The sequence below is a fragment of the Pavona decussata genome, unplaced genomic scaffold (genome assembly GCF_977016875.1).
Source record: "Pavona decussata unplaced genomic scaffold, jaPavDecu1.1 SCAFFOLD_38, whole genome shotgun sequence".
Taxonomy (NCBI): Eukaryota; Metazoa; Cnidaria; class Anthozoa; order Scleractinia; family Agariciidae; genus Pavona; species Pavona decussata.
In genome coordinates this window covers 5,490,860-5,510,689 of record NW_028145460.1, presented here as the reverse complement: position 1 = coordinate 5,510,689, position 19,830 = coordinate 5,490,860, and the positions used below count along the sequence as shown (strand labels likewise).

General features: G+C 37.6%; 1 protein-coding gene across 9 annotated transcripts in view; it reads right to left on the bottom strand.

Moving 5' to 3' along the window:
- The window catches only part of LOC146483797 (sterile alpha motif domain-containing protein 9-like), a 52,573-nt gene that overhangs the window by 6,948 nt on the left and 25,795 nt on the right, over positions 1-19,830 (bottom strand). For 2 of the 9 annotated variants that reach the window (XM_085105931.1, XM_085105935.1), the window contains exons 10-12: positions 12,718-12,792; positions 11,662-11,733; positions 5,111-11,001 (exon numbers count right to left, since the gene is read on the bottom strand). In XM_085105931.1, the coding sequence (XP_084962057.1) occupies positions 5,111-11,001; positions 11,662-11,733; positions 12,718-12,792 (6,038 nt within the window). Of the gene's footprint in view, positions 1-5,110; positions 11,002-11,661; positions 11,734-12,717; positions 12,793-19,098; positions 19,174-19,830 lie in introns of all 9 variants that reach the window. The other 7 variants (XM_085105933.1, XM_085105939.1, XM_085105934.1 and 4 more) reach the window with 6 other exon arrangements.

Here is a 19,830-nt window from a genome sequence, read left to right as displayed (position 1 = left end):
TAATGCACGCACCATACGTATGCTTCGTGCATTGTGGAGTTATAAAGAACTCAGTTTGACCAATCACAGTGCTTGCTTGACCCTGGCTATTTTATAAACTAAATTAATTTATTATTACATTGTTTTCTAAGAGGTCCGCTACAATGTAACGGTTGATCGTATCCTAAACTTCAGAGTTCGCATATTATTGAAAGGCGTAGTAATGACAACAGGCCAAAATACCACAAGGTGAGGTATTATTTTCTTAGTGTGCGAGTCGGCGGAATTCTGTAAATCATGCAATCTTATTGGCAGCGACAGAATGTTTCGATCCTGCCCGCGAGCCTGAGCGGATTTGTTGCAAAACCTGGGCCTTGTTTTCTTGCGGGAAAAATAATATACATATTAGGCCAAGCCTAAAAGTGGAGCTCCACAATTCCTCTTTTAACAGCAATTATATACGTCTGTTTGTCGTATGAAAGTAATAACCTTACAAATTCCTCATCCTTTTTGGAGATATTATATATTTTAGTACATATGCAGCAAACTGCTCAATAATAATAATAATAATAATAATAATAATAATAATAATAATAATAATAATAACATTTATATTGCGCATGCTCCATAGGAAGATGCTCGCATGCGCATTACAAACTCTAATTTTACAACTATAAGTAAATAATAATAATGGTATAAAAATGCTAATTACAGTAAGTCAAACTGAATTAATAAAAAAATGAGGATATAATGATAGTAACAATAAGAACAATAATTTTTTTTTTCTTTTCATGAAGTGGAACTGATTTTCAAATGCCGAATTTCATTTTTTTAAAACTTCATGACATTTGGGTTTTTTTTCTTTTTCTTTACAAAAACGTTATTTTTTAATCGAAATAAAATGTGATAAGTTTTTAATAGCTCTTTTTTATATACTTTTAACTTGTAAATAGCAATTTGTGCGGAATATTTTAATAAAGAATTAATATATTTTTAATAAGAACAACAATAATAATAATAATAATAATAATAATAATAATAATAATAATGATGATGTACACTTACAACTAGTGCTAATGATTACATTATGTTGTCATATATATAAAAGGAGATGCAATCGGGATTAGGGTTGAAATGCTGGGGAAAATATGTATGTCTGAGAGCAATTTCTTTAAAACTGACAGTGTGGCGGCGTTAGGTATTAGAACGTAAACTATTCCACAGTTCTGATGCAGCCACAGAAAAAGAGCAGTCGCCTAGTGGGCAAGTGTTCTAACAGACGGGCGTTAGAGAAGAAGTTCATGAACTCGTCCTTAGGCTGTATCTAGATGCAGGTTTAACTTGATTAAGCTCAGTGATGTACGTAGGACCAAGTCCATTTAGAGCTTTGTAAGTTATTAGTAGGATTTTAAAGTCGATTCTGAACTTTACAGGTAGCCAGTGGTGTTCATATAAGGCAGGAGTAATATGATCAAAGCGGTAAATGTCACAGACAAGTCTGGCTGCAGCATTTTGGACACGTTAAAGTTTTTGCAGTTGATATGCAGGAAGACCGTACAGTAAGCTATCCCATAGTCTAGTCGTCTGGTTACAAAAGGGGTTACCGGGTAATCAAAATTTGCACAGTTTCATAACTAAGAAACTTTCTGATTCTTCTGATGCTAAAAAGATGAAAAAAAAAAAAAAAAAAAAAGGCAGCTTTACAGTCAAATTTTGGTGATATGACAGACCATCGTTAATTGTGTGTCAAACCAGCAGCCGAGTTTCCCAACTTCACTGGAGGGTAGTGTCGTATTGAGGGTAGACACAAACAATAACAATTGCAATGTTTATAACACAGAGGGCAAATTACTGAATGTTGATTTGTTTTGACAGAGGACATTTTTTCTTAATTTTCCATTTACCGCGGGCAAAATCACTCACTCCTGATTGGTCTAGCGGCGAAAATAATCGCTCATGATTGGCTGAATACGCCAGTTCTACATTTTGTCCCCAACAACAATGAGTTATTTCAGGTTCTTTGGAGTCTGACTCTTTAAGCCGGGTTTTTTTGTGCCAAAAAGACACGGAAATAGAGTGCTGTAGCTAGGATTTGTTTGGTTGACAAACTGAAATCAGTCATGGTGACCAAGAGTGCTTTCACCTCCCTAGTTCTTCTTCCAACGAACGACAACCGTGCATGACTGTGTCCTTTTGATGGGAGGAAGGAGCAGATTAAATTCAGTGGAAGAAATTACTCTGCAAGTTACTTCTTTGGATCCACCGTTTGCTTTTTTATTGATCTATGTTCGTGAGATTTTCAAGCGGTAGAAAGCTTCACAGAGTAGGTGAATCAAATAATTGAATGCGTAGCATTTAGTTTAATCGTTGTTAGTTGCTCCAGACTTAAACTTGTATTTTCTCTTAATTACCCGAGTATAACAATCAGATTTTCTCGCCATTTCTGTTTGTTTTGTACACTACGAAAAAATTAAATAATTTGTTTATTTGATTTGCTTACGGGTGAGTGTTTTACGAAGTGCCTTGACGGTTTTAAAAAAAATTACCCACTATGTTATAAAACCGTAATCGTAATGAGTCCTCGTAGAATTAACAATTAATTTTCACTTGTATTTTCAAAGTTTTCGAAAATGCGCGTGAAAATTAATCCTTAATTCTACTCAGCCTCGTGCAAATACATATACCACCTGTTACACAGGGGAGCAAGATATCCTCTTAAGCCCCAATAAACCTATTTCAGTAGAAGTGACATTTTTAGCTACATGGTTATGTGGAGTTGGGGGTCCAAAAAAATATCAAAACAGGTTAATATTTTAACATTCGAGTTAAGATAGTTCACGTTCAAAGTGATATTTGCAGAGTTTTGTTCCAGGGATTCCAAGTGATCGACCGCTGCATAATCAAAATATTGAGCAGAAACACAAAGAAACTCGTTGCACAGGCAACAAAGCTCGCTAAAGATGGGTGCAAGTGCTTCTGATCTCGCTGAAATTGTAAGCAAGTCGTAAATTTGTGGCGTCACGGTGACCAAAAAATGTGATATCTCCAGTTCTATAAGCCGTACAGAGACGATTCAACAAACAGGCAAAATATCAGTTGAAAACAAACCATATGGTGAGTGAACAGCCCGCAAGTCGCTTAGAAATTTAATGCATTTTTGCAGGCAACTGTCGATAATTTTCCTTATTTACTATACACAGATAGTTTAATCGTTGCCATACGACAAATATTCGTGGATAAATTATTTTTGAACATTCACAAAGTAATGAATTGTTTTGAACAATTTCCATCGGACTTGTGTAATTCATTCGCAGCGCATAAGTTTTGTAAACACGCTCTAATTTTAAATTAAAGCGCTCACTGAAATATTTCGGACCACAACCAAACATTATTTTTCCTATATTGTCCGTTTGTTAACGTTTACTTACAGACTAGAATTATTTCTGTAGGAGAAATATACACAGTTGTGAATTGTTTTGAACATTGTGTCGGACTTGTGTAATTCATTCGCGGCGCATATTTGTAAACCCGCTCTAATTTTAAGCGGTCAAATATTTCGGACCACAACCAAACATTGCTTTAATTTCCTGTATTCTCTTTTTGTTTTAAAACTTTTACTTAGAGACTAGAATTAGGAGAAACAAGATGCCCCCAATGACGTTTTCGCGGAATGCTTAATGTGGCCTCATTTATCGTTTATTTATTATTTATCATTTTTCGCAGGTCACTTATGTCGTATTGTAAAACTTCCTGATGAGGAGTGCGTTAGTCACACGAAACGCGTAGGAGAAAATGAATCGTTTTACAACTCTAAGAGTTCGCAGACGTGCTGCTTACTAGTTTAATCTTAAAAATTAAAAAATAAATAAATAAAAAATGAGTGTCATGGGATAAATTAGTTATGCAGTGCTTTCTCGTGGTATACCGTGAATATCCCACTCGTGACTTGATTTTTCTTAGTATACACACGAACCTTTAGGCGAGTTTGTATACTAAAAAATCAAGTCACGAGTGGAATATTCACGGTATATCACTCAAAAGCATTGCATAACGAGTATATATTAGTAATGGAGTTGATGTCCTTGGGCGTAAATTTGTTTTTGGCCCTTCACAGAACTCAACAAACATCAACTCTACTGTTATATTTCCGTGTCTGTCGACATATGCAAATACGAAGCTAAGTCGTGATTATAATGTTTAGGGGTAAATAACTTTTGTCCGCAATTACTTACGATTCTGAACTCTAATTTAGATATACACAACAAGAGTAAAAGGAACACAAAAGCTTAAAGTTGAGGCCAATAAAACAGCCGATCTTCTGGGAAAACACGAAAGCTAAAAGGCTTGACATCCGGGGAATACTAACAATTTACTTCGAATTTTAAGCCCAAAAAGACATTTCTCCGGGTTCAGATAAAAAGAAAAAGCAAGCAAGCAAGCAAAGGAAAGAGTTGTAGCTCATAACAACGTACACTACTTTATCCTATCCTATCTACGAAAGGCTTGCAAAAACATGACGAAGTTTATTTTCAATTTTTCGCCACGAATTAGATCACAACTCCAGTTCTCACCAATATGGGGTCTAATTACCCACAAATCATGAAGCACATAATAAAACACGACCTTAGATTTTATTCTACTGTTATTTGCATTTAATCAAATGTACTACAATTCTGACTACCTGGGGCACAGGCCGCGCAAGCTCAATACCTTCTGTTGCAGGAAGGAGACAAGTTCCAACAAAGATAATCCTGCCAAATGCTTTAAAACGTTCAACTCGCACAGCTATCTGTTAGGCTGAGAACTGATTAATGCAAATATCTTCACGTATCATTGCACTACACTGCTTTTCAAGGCTTTAACTTAGGACGCCAGGAATTAATACAATGAATCGATAGTTTTGGTAAGACCCGGATCATCGCCACTCCTTTAATTTTCAAATCAGGCTCATGGTATGAACCACATCAGTTACACACAAACCTTTTATTCCTTTTCTCAACCGATTTGACACCATAATACATCACTGGGTGTCACAAATGTTGACCTGAACGTTTGCATTATATAATCCAGATATTAACTTTGGTAAAGGCTTCATTTCGTAGAAAATAGAGAAAAATATGTCGTTAATTACCTGGGTTTCATCGAGTTCTTGGCCGTCTTTCTTGATCTTCCTCAAGTCGCCAATTTCTTGTAGCTTTTTTTCAAGTTTGAACAGCTGTCTGGAGTACTGTACGTAGGTTAAATCACCGCGTTTTGAAAAAGGCTTGAGTTGAGTGTCTGAGACTGGGTCACTCAGTTCCACAAAGTGTTTCTTAATGCCCATGTTGGTATATTTTACGTCGAAGGCGATAAGATGGGCCCAACTAAAGCCTAAGTAGAAGGTTACTTCTTCTTTCAAAAATCCTCCTTCACGAGAGAAATAGTAGACGTCTATTGTTTTATTTGAGTCCAATGGATTTTGAATTCGAATGATGTTTTCACTTTCCACCACTCCAGTAAGGCGTTTGAGCCTACCCTTTGTTTTCTGATTTTTCCAGTCCAAAGATCCTTCTCCAGTTAGTTCATTGACATGTACAAACACATCTAGCCCAGAGCCTACACCCAAATAGAATAGAGTGGTATATTGCCTTGCCTCTTTCTTAAATGACATGTACTTATACAGTTTCTGCTTTTGCAATTTGTCCGGGTCAGTTTGTCCTCTACATTTCCTGTCCCACCTTTCTTTGAGCTTTTTCAACGAATGGTAAAAATCTTGCACACGATAATTGCTCAATTCCAAATCTTCTCTTGGCCAAAGAAACATCACTTTAAACAAGTGGGCATAAAGTCTTTGATGTCCCTTATCGCATTTCTCCAGGGCAAACAACTTCTCCACATGCTTGTATATTTCTGCATACTCATCAACCAGACTATCTGATATAGTTTCTGAAGGTTTTCCTTTGGGGGAGTGACGAGCCATTCTAGTTACTATCATAAGTAGCAAGTCATTATAACGTTCCTTGTGAACGGGTTCACCATAATTTTCCAAAGCTAACTTTTCAAGCTCTTGAAGAGTTTCCCGTGTTACACCTCCAGATCTATAAAGTGCAAACACGCGTGAAAAAATACCACCAGCAAGATATTGATTAATTTTAGACCATCTAAACTCCCAACGCACCTCGGGGCTATCAGTGCTCAAATCTATCTCGTTTTGACCAAAGTAACTAAGAAACTGACGCGAGAACTTATCAATTTGACTGGGAACACTTTTCTGTACAAAATTGTTCCCTTTGTACACAGCAAAATCTTCTGTTAATCTCTCCATACAGTGACTGAATCGGTTTCTAAGGTCTTTCATATCTTCGTGAAACTCGCTCCAAGGTTCCTGAACCTCATTTGGTATTTCCTGGGAAAAAGCAAGGTACCTTTGTAACCTCTTCAAGCCCTCTTGGCCCCTAAAGATTTCAGTACAATACAAAACATCTAGTAGGTAGAACATAACGGACAGTTCCCCATGTAAGCCACTGTTATTGTGGTTATCTGCTGCTGCTGCCCACGACTTTTGAAACCACTTAATTGCCTCGAACGCCAGGGGAAGCACCGGAGTAACATCAGCTATTTCTATTACACGGTTGTCCCCGCGAATGGAGCCAAACAAATATTTGATTTTACTCTTGTAAATCCGACCCATAGTATCGAAGAGAAAAGAGTTTCCTGGAGCCATTCGAATAGCCCTTTCACAAAACTCAAACGCCTTGGAAAAGCACGAATCGACTGCAGGTTTAGAAAAGGCTACTACATTAACGTAAAACACCCTAGCCATCTGTTGAGCCAGCATAGGATCCTTAAATTTCTCTAATCCTTTCTTCAAGACCTCTGCGGCCTGATAAACACTCTCTTCTGTTGCTTGCTTTTCTCCGTCATCTGCCTCTTTTACCTTTAAGATCTTTTCAATCAAGGGTGAGAATTGGGTTTGTTCGTTATCTCCATACTCAAATTTTTTCCGATGCTTGAGCATTTTATTCGCACCATCGTATAAGTAGGTTGTGGTAAACTGCTTCCCTTGATTATCCAACAAAGGAGATTCCAAAAAATCCAAAGCAATTTGACTCACACTCGTTTCTTTTATTCTTGCTATCTTGTCTAGTAACTCGTTGGCAATGATTGGATGCACGACAGCAATAGTCCTCCCCGTTCCCAAATGTGCACTGACGTCCATTTCTCGCAGGAAAATACGTGCTGAGTGTGTAAGGTCTTCCGACCAATGTCTAAACATCTTTTTCCGTAGAAAGCTTGCAGACAGCATGATTGTATCGAAACTAGCAGCAAACACAGGATATGGATTGTATAAGTTTAGAAGGGAAGTATACTCTAGCAGTGTCATCTCTTCACTGGTTACTTCGCTTAAATTCCTCTCCACAATGCTTGAAGCATACGCGGGATTAAAATTCCCTTTCATTATCATAAACGAAATCAAGTTCTCATTTGCATAGGTTCCAAAGTCACGTTCTGAATCTTCTGGATCTTTATGATCAAACTTCATTTTCATCTCCGTATACTTGCCTTTAAACCAGTCTACTTCCTCTTGGCTAAGGTGCTGCTCAAGAAAAACACTTGGTTTTTCTTCTTTTAAATGATATTCACGTGGTTTTGGGGTAGCTTTGCAATAAAGAAATACACAGACGGGCCATTCTGTTTGGGGAAGTCTGTTGGCATGTTCGACAACTTGTGACCTCAACTCCCGAAACAGGAAATCATCCGTATCCTCTACAAGTGCTAATACTGGGGGGAGGCAAGGCTCTTCACTGTCCTCTCCATAACCTGCATTTCTGAGAAGCAAAATATCTTTACAAGTGTTGTCATCTACCTTTATAACTACTGCACAACGGCACGGAAAATCTGGGTCGCATCGAAAATCCCACAGAGCTTGGCGAGCCATGGTACTAGCCCCTGCTCCTATATGATGATAAATGGTTATTGTTTGTACTTTTCCCTCAGATCCACGGGAATGTGAATTTTCTATTAACCCTTTCAGCTTAGAATAGTTATCCCGTCGAAGGACATGTTTTTCTCCGGCATCAGTAAAAAAAAAATTCGTCCATGTCACAGGTAACCCACTATAGAAATCAATCTCCGCACCTGACGAAATTTTCCAACGTTCTGCTGAACTTTTAGTGACCAGTTCGTCACATTCCTTAGCACTGACTATACTGATGTTGTTGAAAGGAACATCTTTTAGTGGGTAAGGATTTCCAGTTGTCATAGTAACATATAGATCATGACGTTCAATTCCACACTGAATCATCTGCTGCATACATCCTTGAAACTCTTCCCATGACATTCCAACGACACCTCTCTCTCTGAGTTGGTGGTCCTCTAAACAAGTACTTGAAAGTTTCGTTACCCAATCCGTAACAGTTTCGGAGTTTTTAGCAACATAAACCAACTGATTAGGCCCGTCAAAGTTAGTACAAAAATCTTTAAAAGTGTCAGCCATTGTTTCACACTCCTTCGAAAAAATCAAAAACAAAACAACTGCCCTCGCGTTTGGAATTTTCCTCGCTAGCGATTGTATAACACGAGTCAATCCTCTTTTTCGCTTTGAATTATTCCATTGTTTAAAACCTACTGCCCCTTTGCCAAGTTTGGTATACCCATTTCCAAAAATCCAGTGCGTTTTCTGGTGAATGCTTTTAATGACACTTTCGTCTCTATCATAGTCCTCTGCTTCATGTATGTCAAAATGAGGTGAATCAGGGGCAGACTTAAACACGCTACAAAGACCAATGCTATCTGAACCCTGATCATCAAAATCAATAATAACCTGCCATTTGATGTTCCGTATGAATTTAAATGTTCTGTTGAGAAAATCCTGATCCATGCTGACATCTGGTTTACTTAAAACCAAAATAGGGTACACAGAAGAATCTAAAACTTTCTTGTTTGCACACACCAGACGCATAAGTTTTCCATAAAGGTGCTTATGGGAATCCTGCTTTTCCATGCGTTGGATTGAATTGTTTTCCTCCTCACGACACTTTCTTTCTTCATCTAACTTGGGCATGCGAATTTTCAAATAATTCTCCAATTGCTTTAGTTTAACAATTGCCTCTGTTTTTGAGCCCCTTCTAATATAAGCTACATCGTCACCTCCATCTCTTCCTCGGCCAAGGCACTTAAAATCGACTTTGAAAATCTCACCTTCACAAAGAGAATACCTTGGCTCAATGTCGACTTCAATGACCTCTGTGTCGTTGGAGCCTACTTCCACATCCACAGCTTTTACTGGAATAAAAACAGGTGGTCGAATACAATTGTGAACATTGCTTCTACTATCGCCAACAAAGCATTTGTCAATAAACTCTGTTAGCTTGTCGTTGTAACGGGGTTTCTTAGTGATCGAGCAACCAACAATTTTCCTGGGTTGGTAGCCACAAGTTTGTTCTTCCACTTCATCGGCCACTCCAAAATGTATCGTTCCATTTGTTCTTTCATTAAGACAACCACACGCGAACCTCAAAGTCTCGTACACAAATTTTTTAATGCAGTCATCTTCAGTGTTGTTGACACCTATTCGAAGAAGTTTAAATTCACGTGCTGGTTTTATCAAGTTTTTAGGACCAGTTTCCCAGCTGTCCAACATGAAGCCCTTATTGTAATACTTGCCAGCAAATTCACTGGAAAAGGGTCTTGGAGTTTGACGACGTGGTACATCACGACTCGATGATGGTTTTGGTTCACTCGGAGATGGATGTGAAACAGCCTTAATAAAGTCAGCAGCATTACCCATCAAGGATCTAAAATGTTGACTGAACTTTAGATCTTGACCTAGACTTGTGGCATCGAAAGATGCATGGTACTTGCTTTCCTTTACATTCAGTTTGAAGATAAAGAAGTGCTTGCGCTTTTTGTCCAAACAAAATTTGTAGGTTGTTTTCTTTTCTTCAAACAGTTGTTTGTCCACCAGTACAACAAACAGGTTCTGCTTGTAGTCGTTATCTGAGAGTTTTTCAAGGAAAATCTGAACCACTTTGCCATCCCTTAAAGACACCTTTTCTTTGGAGGGCACATGAAAAAAAGACTCTGATTCACGGTCCCACAAAAACGACTGCGAATCCTTCGCAGGTAGCAATTTTACCCAGTCTTCAGTTTTTTCTCTGAGTTTTGACCACAGTTTTCGGGGTTTATCAACAGTCATCTCGTCTTTTGTTATGACAATGAAAGTAAACAGTGCTTCAAGGGAGTTGGCTCCCTTACCTCGTTTTACGAAAAACGACTGTATGATACATTCTTTCACATCTTCAGCACCGGTTGAGGCTTCGATGTCTAGCTGCAGGGCATTTTGCAACAACACCAGCCTTTCTTCTTCTTTGGATAAACGGACCTTTGGAGGAGTTTCAAGGACACTCGTGGTGGTAAATGTAGGATCATTGGCCGCCAGTGGCTCTTTAGATTCCTCTGATTCTTTGGTCTCAAACATGCTGTCATCTTGCCCTGACATCGCCTGACTGCGTGTTGATTCTGCAGTGGGCATTTCTGCATTTGCGTAACTTACAATGTTGCCACTTTTCTCCGAATGTAAGGCAAGTTCATGTTCAAGAACGATCAACGAACCCACTTTTAACTGTAAACATTCCTTCAGTTTTCCAGATTCTTTACACAACAAAAAGGCTTGCCCATCAATTTCTTCATTCTCTGCTTCCACAATGGATTCTCCTGGAATGCCTAGTTCTCTAAGCCAATCACACAGTCTCTCAACCGTCCACTCCCTCATCACCTTTTCCGAACAACATACTGTCTGGGGTTTGTCTATATTGAATGCCTTTAAATGTGACTGGAGGCCATCCATTAGTTTCATCTGGGGGCCCATTTTAAACTGAAAGACTGAGACAAGTTGTTCAAGGTTTTTAGAAGCCAACAACAACAGCGCCCGTCCATTTATGTTTTCCTTGTGACAAATAGCACCATACTTCTTATCGATTTTAATCTCACAGAGCCATGCAGCCGTTTTTACAACATCCCACGTTTCCATCAATGGCACAGCTACAAGTTCACAAAAAGAAAGAATAATTATTTTTACAATGGTTGCAGGGGGCTTCAATAAGTTTAGTTGTAACCATACCCCAGTGGTACTGTAGGCAGTGGTGGCTATTGAAGGTTCTCCCACAAAATTTTGAAATCTAGAGACTCAGAAATGCAATTTCCAGCATTCTGGGCATAAAATTGAGTGATAGAGCAGCTGCCTCAGTGTAAGAATCGAGAACTGCATTTCAGCGACCAATTGGTCGAATTTTTGATATTTCACCTGAAGATACCCTTGGATTAACTATTTTCGAAAATCATATTTTAAAGTTCCAAGGTATTTCATTTTTAGAGAAATTGTAAGAGTTTGAAATGCGGCCTAGGTGAGGTCACGGGCTGATGAAAACCGTGAACGTTTTGGTCTAAGGACGAAGCCCCGTTCACGGTGCGAAATAAGCCACATGAAAAACACTAACCACTCTAGTTTGGTATGCACTAACTAACGAAGATAGCTAGGCTGGAATCAGCTCGACACTCAATAAAATGGAGCAATCTTTTTCCATCTTATTGTGGCCTTAATATTTTGGTACTAAGATGTAATTCCTCGGTTTGGCTTTGTTACTGTACATTCTAAAACTTTTGGATGGCCATGATCTTTGATATAAACAAGTAGTAAGTTACCATCTTTCTGTGAGTCAGCTGAATCTTCTTTACCTCCAGTGGCACCTTTGTCTGGCGCTTTTTTCGGTTTTCCTAAAGCTGTACATCAGCAACAAGAAAAATATTAAGAAAAAAACTACGCGGGAGCATTTCTTGGATTTACTATAGATCAGCAACAAGAAAATAGCCCCCTTGGGGGCTCGGGGGCATGTTCTCCCAGAAAATTTTGAAATCTGGAGGCTCGGAAATGCAATTTCCAGCATTCTGGGCATAAAATTGAGTGGTATTGTGTATATAAACTCATTCATATAAGAATGGTTCACGGTCTTTGTTGTTTAATATTGCCATCTTTTGTTTATATTTAAAGTACTTTTAAGTCATAAAATAAGTAACCAGCAGTGAAAGGCACTGTAGAAAGTGGTACACTACCTGTAACTGGCTTCTAATGAAACCCCTGGAGTCGTTAAATCAACGTCATGCATTACGCATGCGCACTGAATAAATAAAGATCATACTGATAGGCCCTACAACACCTCCGCATGGAGTAAACTCTCCAAAATGTACTATGCCCCTTGTTTTTCTTTTGACATGCCACTGTCTTCACTATAGCTCTACATTTTACATTATTGAAAAACAGAACGGCAACAGCTACAAGAAATATAAATGTTGAGGAGTTTGTAATTTCTTCTTTTTTCCACCTATGCCCCATCAAATTTGCATAATCTAGCACTGCAGGGTTTCCAATAGCCTGTATTAAAGATTGGTTTAATTAAAATGGAGGTCAACAGTCCAAATCAGTTATTAATTTAGTACATCTAGTCACCTAGCAGTTAACACAAAAGTTGAAGTTTTGTTTCCAGTAATTTTAATTGCTATTTTAAAAGACACAATGATATCAACGTCTGAGGATCCTTTTTCAATATTCGCACATTTTGTTCTGGATGTGAAACAAACCTAGCTACCTCCAATTTACTTCCATGTCTGACATTGCTAACTCGTTTTGTAACTGTAGCCAAAAACAAATTATCAGTCAGAAAATTGTTCCCACTAACATGCTTAAGATGCTTTTAATCGTACCTTCTTTTTGTGTGGGAGGTGGATCATCTTCTTCACCTCCAGTGGCACCCTCATCTGGAGCCTCTTTTGAAAATACTACATAGCAACAACAAAAAGCATCATTTATTATGCCATGAGCTTCACAGAGTCTAGTATTTACCAATAAAACTGCTATTCCTATGTGCAAAATCAAATGTTTTCTTAGATTTTACTTCATTCTTTGGAAAACCAAAACCCATGTAAATATTAAATTTAGGAGTTGTATACACCTGCTATATTCAATTAAGTCCACTGAAGTATGGGGATATTCTTTGAAAAGCTCAATAAAGCTTGCTCAGATCTCCTGACATTTTATGTCATTTTGTATTAGTGTGTGCAAAAAAATACAATGGAAAAAAATATAAATAGATATTCAATTATTTGAATAACATGACTGCCACATCTGCTGGAAGCTGCAAGGGCTTCCAAGATAATGTTTGTAGCAGCCAACGCCAACCATGAGCCCAAGCTCTACGCACCTGTCAACACTGACTAGGCAGGGGAGGGGAGGGGGAAGAAACTAACACTACACAAAAAAGCTTGAGGTAAATTGTTATTAGACAACTTGCACCACACTAAATTGTTGAGACATTACTCTTGAGTCTGGGAAATACAAGGCCGGACAGCTGATTGAAGTCCGGACAGCTGATGCATAAGTCAGCTTAATTCCTATTTAAGGACGGTGCCTACTAATACGGAAGTATTTTAGTGCGGTTTATGACTATGCAGGAAAAGCAGATCTTAGCAAGGGCTATTGAAATCCAAAAAGAAAATTGGGGGTAACCATGCATTTTTCAGAGATAATTAAGCAACAATACTTCCAAAAAGCGCCAAAATATAAAGCAATGTATGGCAGTTTTCCTAAACAGAAACTTAATTATCTCTGAAAAATGCATGGTTACCCCAAATTTTCTTTTTGGATACCAAAAGCACTTGCTAAGTTCTGCTTTCTCCGCATAGTTTTAAACCGCGCAAAAATATAAATTATACAACGTATGCACGAGTAACAATAGTAGGCACCGTCCTTAACTACACTAGAAGTTGTCAAATCGTCTGGTATTGGGATACTGCCAAGCGGAAGTTCAACACTACATAGAATTAAAAAGGCTATTACTGGTACAGTTGTATCCTGAAACGACTAGATACTTTCAAATCACCCAATTCTACCAACAAAATACGTAATGTTGTAATTCAAGGAATGTAGTCAGTTTTTAAATAGCGCCAGTGAAAGTGGAAGGTATGCTAAAAGACAATGACAATTTTACATAAGAACTTTGATTTATAAATTGATATTAAGGGTGGTGCCTCATTTTACTACTGCGCATATGTTAGTTTTTGGCTACTGTCACTTAAAATCGGAGGATTATTTTGAACTTGCTACCGCTAAGTCCACGAGAGCCAACCATTTCTATAAACTTTTTATCAAACCTGCAAGACTGAACTGTTATAAACATTGTTTTTTCATTGGGATAATTAAGCTGTGGAGTGACCTACCTAGAGACATAGTTGAAGCTGGTAGCTTTTTCAGTTCCAGACTAAAACTGTACCTCCAGGCTTAATTGAAGAGTTTACCATTATTATTCTGCAAGAAACATTTGTTTTTATCTCGAAATTTTGCTCGGTGACAGACCTATCTTGATTTTTTTTGCGTACAAGCAACATTCAGTATGCCACTTCAAATAGAAATGTTTGGGAGAGAGTTATCTAGTTTTTGTAGGTGAAAAAATGCCTTTTTTTATACAACACAACATCTACTGGATAACTTTTTGACATATTGCCAGAGAAGTGAAAGAATTTAGGGTGCTTTCCAACAAAGATATTTGAAAACGGTAGGTCACCGACTTAGTTTTTGAGATATTTTACAGAAACCGTAATTTAGAGGTCCTTTTTGTAGAGTTCACCTGTTGCCATGGTTACCGCTATGACGTCAGAACTAGCTTTAAAGCATAGCCCAACAACTGAGATACAAAGATGTTTATGGTTTGTTCACATGATCAGATACAAATTTTTGGCAGCTTTCATCATTTCACAAACACTATTACAATGAAAAACCCTTATATGAGGCTCCTGTCACTTGTTCATCGTATCAGATGTTTTTAATCACACCTTCTTTTTGTGTGCGAGATGGATCATCTTCTTCACCTCCAGTGCCACCTTCTTCTGGAGCCTCTTTTGAAAATACTACATAGCAATGAGAAAAAACATAATTTATTATACCATGAGCTTCACAGAGTCAAGTATTCACCAATAAACCTTCTATTTCTATGTGCAAAATCAAATGTTTTCTTAGATTTTTACTTCATTCCTTGGAAAACCAAAACCCATGTAAATATTAGATTCAGGAATTGTATCCATCTGCTATATTCAATTTAGTCCACTGAAGTATGGAGATCTTCTTTGAAAAGCTCAATAAAGCTTGCTCAGATCTCCTGACATTTCATGTTACTTGGTATCAGTGTGTGTAAAAAAATGCAATGGAAAAAAATATAAATAGACATTCAATTGTTTGAATAACATGACTGCCACATCTGCTGGAAGCTGCAAGGGCTTCCAAGATAACGTTTTTAGCAGCCAAAGCCAACCATGAGCCCAAGCTCTATGCACCTGTCAACACTGACTAGGCAGGGGAGGGGAGGGGGAAGAAACTAACACTACACAAAAAAGCTTGAGGTAAATTGTTATTAGACAACTTGCACCACACTAAATAATTATTGTTGAGACATTACTCTTGAGTCTGGGAAATACAAGGCCGGACAGCTGATTGAAGTCCGGAGAGCTGATGCATAACTCAGCTTAATTCCTATTTAAGGACAGTACCTTCTAATACAGAGGTATTTTAGTGCGGTTTATGACTATGCAGGAAAAGCAGATCTTAGCAAGGGCTATTGAAATCCAAAAAGAAAATTGGGGGTAACCATGCATTTTTCAGAGATAATTAAGCAACAATACTTCCAAAAAGCGCCAAAATATAAAGCAATGTATGGCAGTTTTTCCTAAATAGAAACTTAATTATCTCTGAAAAACGCATGGTTACCCCAAATTTTCTTTTTGGATACCAAGAGCACTTGCTAAGTTCTGCTTTCTCCGCATAGTTTTAAACCGCGCAAAAATATAAATTATACAACGTATGCGCGAGTAACAATAGTAGGCACTGTCCTTAACTACACTAGAAGTTGTCAAATCGTCTGGTATTGGGATACTGCCAAGCTGAAGTTCAACACTACATAGAATTAAAAAGGCTATTACTGGTACAGTTGTATCCTGAAACGACTAGATACTTTCAAATCACCCAATTCTACCAACAAAATACGTAATGTTGTAATTCAAGGAATGTAGTCAGTTTTTAAATAGCGCCAGTGAAAGTGGAAGGTATGCTAAAAGACAATGACAATTTTACATAAGAACTTTGATTTATAAATTGATATTAAGGGTGGTGCCTCATTTTACTACTGCGCATATGTTAGTTTTTGGCTACTGTCACTTAAAATCGGAGGATTATTTTGAACTTGCTACCGCTAAGTCCACGAGAGCCAACCATTTCTATAAACTTTTTATCAAACCTGCAAGACTGAACTGTTATAAACATTGTTTTTTCATTGGGATAATTAAGCTGTGGAGTGACCTACCTAGAGACATAGTTGAAGCTGGTAGCTTTTTCAGTTCCAGACTAAAACTGTACCTCCAGGCTTAATTGAAGAGTTTACCATTATTATTCTGCAAGAAACATTTGTTTTTATCTCGAAATTTTGCTCGGTGACAGACCTATCTTGATTTTTTTTGCGTACAAGCAACATTCAGTATGCCACTTCAAATAGAAATGTTTGGGAGAGAGTTATCTAGTTTTTGTAGGTGAAAAAATGCCTTTTTTTATACAACACAACATCTACTGGATAACTTTTTGACATATTGCCAGAGAAGTGAAAGAATTTAGGGTGCTTTCCAACAAAGATATTTGAAAACGGTAGGTCACCGACTTAGTTTTTGAGATATTTTACAGAAACCGTAATTTAGAGGTCCTTTTTGTAGAGTTCACCTGTTGCCATGGTTACCGCTATGACGTCAGAACTAGCTTTAAAGCATAGCCCAACAACTGAGATACAAAGATGTTTATGGTTTGTTCACATGATCAGATACAAATTTTTGGCAGCTTTCATCATTTCACAAACACTATTACAATGAAAAACCCTTATATGAGGCTCCTGTCACTTGTTCATCGTATCAGATGTTTTTAATCACACCTTCTTTTTGTGTGCGAGATGGATCATCTTCTTCACCTCCAGTGCCACCTTCTTCTGGAGCCTCTTTTGAAAATACTACATAGCAATGAGAAAAAACATAATTTATTATACCATGAGCTTCACAGAGTCAAGTATTCACCAATAAACCTTCTATTTCTATGTGCAAAATCAAATGTTTTCTTAGATTTTTACTTCATTCCTTGGAAAACCAAAACCCATGTAAATATTAAATTTAGGAGTTGTATACACCTGCTATATTCAATTAAGTCCACTGAAGTATGGGGATATTCTTTGAAAAGCTCAATAAAGCTTGCTCAGATCTCCTGACATTTTATGTCATTTTGTATTAGTGTGTGCAAAAAAATACAATGGAAAAAAATATAAATAGATATTCAATTATTTGAATAACATGACTGCCACATCTGCTGGAAGCTGCAAGGGCTTCCAAGATAATGTTTGTAGCAGCCAACGCCAACCATGAGCCCAAGCTCTACGCACCTGTCAACACTGACTAGGCAGGGGAGGGGAGGGGGAAGAAACTAACACTACACAAAAAAGCTTGAGGTAAATTGTTATTAGACAACTTGCACCACACTAAATTGTTGAGACATTACTCTTGAGTCTGGGAAATACAAGGCCGGACAGCTGATTGAAGTCCGGACAGCTGATGCATAAGTCAGCTTAATTCCTATTTAAGGACGGTGCCTACTAATACGGAAGTATTTTAGTGCGGTTTATGACTATGCAGGAAAAGCAGATCTTAGCAAGGGCTATTGAAATCCAAAAAGAAAATTGGGGGTAACCATGCATTTTTCAGAGATAATTAAGCAACAATACTTCCAAAAAGCGCCAAAATATAAAGCAATGTATGGCAGTTTTCCTAAACAGAAACTTAATTATCTCTGAAAAATGCATGGTTACCCCAAATTTTCTTTTTGGATACCAAGAGCACTTGCTAAGTTCTGCTTTCTCCGCATAGTTTTAAACCGCGCAAAAATATAAATTATACAACGTATGCACGAGTAACAATAGTAGGCACCGTCCTTAACTACACTAGAAGTTGTCAAATCGTCTGGTATTGGGATACTGCCAAGCGGAAGTTCAACACTACATAGAATTAAAAAGGCTATTACTGGTACAGTTGTATCCTGAAACGACTAGATACTTTCAAATCACCCAATTCTACCAACAAAATACGTAATGTTGTAATTCAAGGAATGTAGTCAGTTTTTAAATAGCGCCAGTGAAAGTGGAAGGTATGCTAAAAGACAATGACAATTTTACATAAGAACTTTGTTTTTTAAATTGATATTAAGGGTGGTGCCTCATTTTACTACTGCGCATATGTTAGTTTTTGGCTACTGTCACTTAAAATCGGAGGATTATTTTGAACTTGCTACCGCTAAGTCCACGAGAGCCAACCATTTCTATAAACTTTTTATCAAACCTGCAAGACTGAACTGTTATAAACATTGTTTTTTCATTGGGATAATTAAGCTGTGGAGTGACCTACCTAGAGACATAGTTGAAGCTGGTAGCTTTTTCAGTTCCAGACTAAAACTGTACCTCCAGGCTTAATTGAAGAGTTTACCATTATTATTCTGCAAGAAACATTTGTTTTTATCTCGAAATTTTGCTCGGTGACAGACCTATCTTGATTTTTTTTGCGTACAAGCAACATTCAGTATGCCACTTCAAATAGAAATGTTTGGGAGAGAGTTATCTAGTTTTTGTAGGTGAAAAAATGCCTTTTTTTATACAACACAACATCTACTGGATAACTTTTTGACATATTGCCAGAGAAGTGAAAGAATTTAGGGTGCTTTCCAACAAAGATATTTGAAAACGGTAGGTCACCGACTTAGTTTTTGAGATATTTTACAGAAACCGTAATTTAGAGGTCCTTTTTGTAGAGTTCACCTGTTGCCATGGTTACCGCTATGACGTCAGAACTAGCTTTAAAGCATAGCCCAACAACTGAGATACAAAGATGTTTATGGTTTGTTCACATGATCAGATACAAATTTTTGGCAGCTTTCATCATTTCACAAACACTATTACAATGAAAAACCCTTATATGAGGCTCCTGTCACTTGTTCATCGTATCAGATGTTTTTAATCACACCTTCTTTTTGTGTGCGAGATGGATCATCTTCTTCACCTCCAGTGCCACCTTCTTCTGGAGCCTCTTTTGAAAATACTACATAGCAATGAGAAAAAACATAATTTATTATACCATGAGCTTCACAGAGTCAAGTATTCACCAATAAACCTTCTATTTCTATGTGCAAAATCAAATGTTTTCTTAGATTTTTACTTCATTCCTTGGAAAACCAAAACCCATGTAAATATTAGATTCAGGAATTGTATCCATCTGCTATATTCAATTTAGTCCACTGAAGTATGGAGATCTTCTTTGAAAAGCTCAATAAAGCTTGCTCAGATCTCCTGACATTTCATGTTACTTGGTATCAGTGTGTGTAAAAAAATGCAATGGAAAAAAATATAAATAGACATTCAATTGTTTGAATAACATGACTGCCACATCTGCTGGAAGCTGCAAGGGCTTCCAAGATAACGTTTTTAGCAGCCAAAGCCAACCATGAGCCCAAGCTCTATGCACCTGTCAACACTGACTAGGCAGGGGAGGGGAGGGGGAAGAAACTAACACTACACAAAAAAGCTTGAGGTAAATTGTTATTAGACAACTTGCACCACACTAAATAATTATTGTTGAGACATTACTCTTGAGTCTGGGAAATACAAGGCCGGACAGCTGATTGAAGTCCGGAGAGCTGATGCATAACTCAGCTTAATTCCTATTTAAGGACGGTACCTTCTAATACAGAGGTATTTT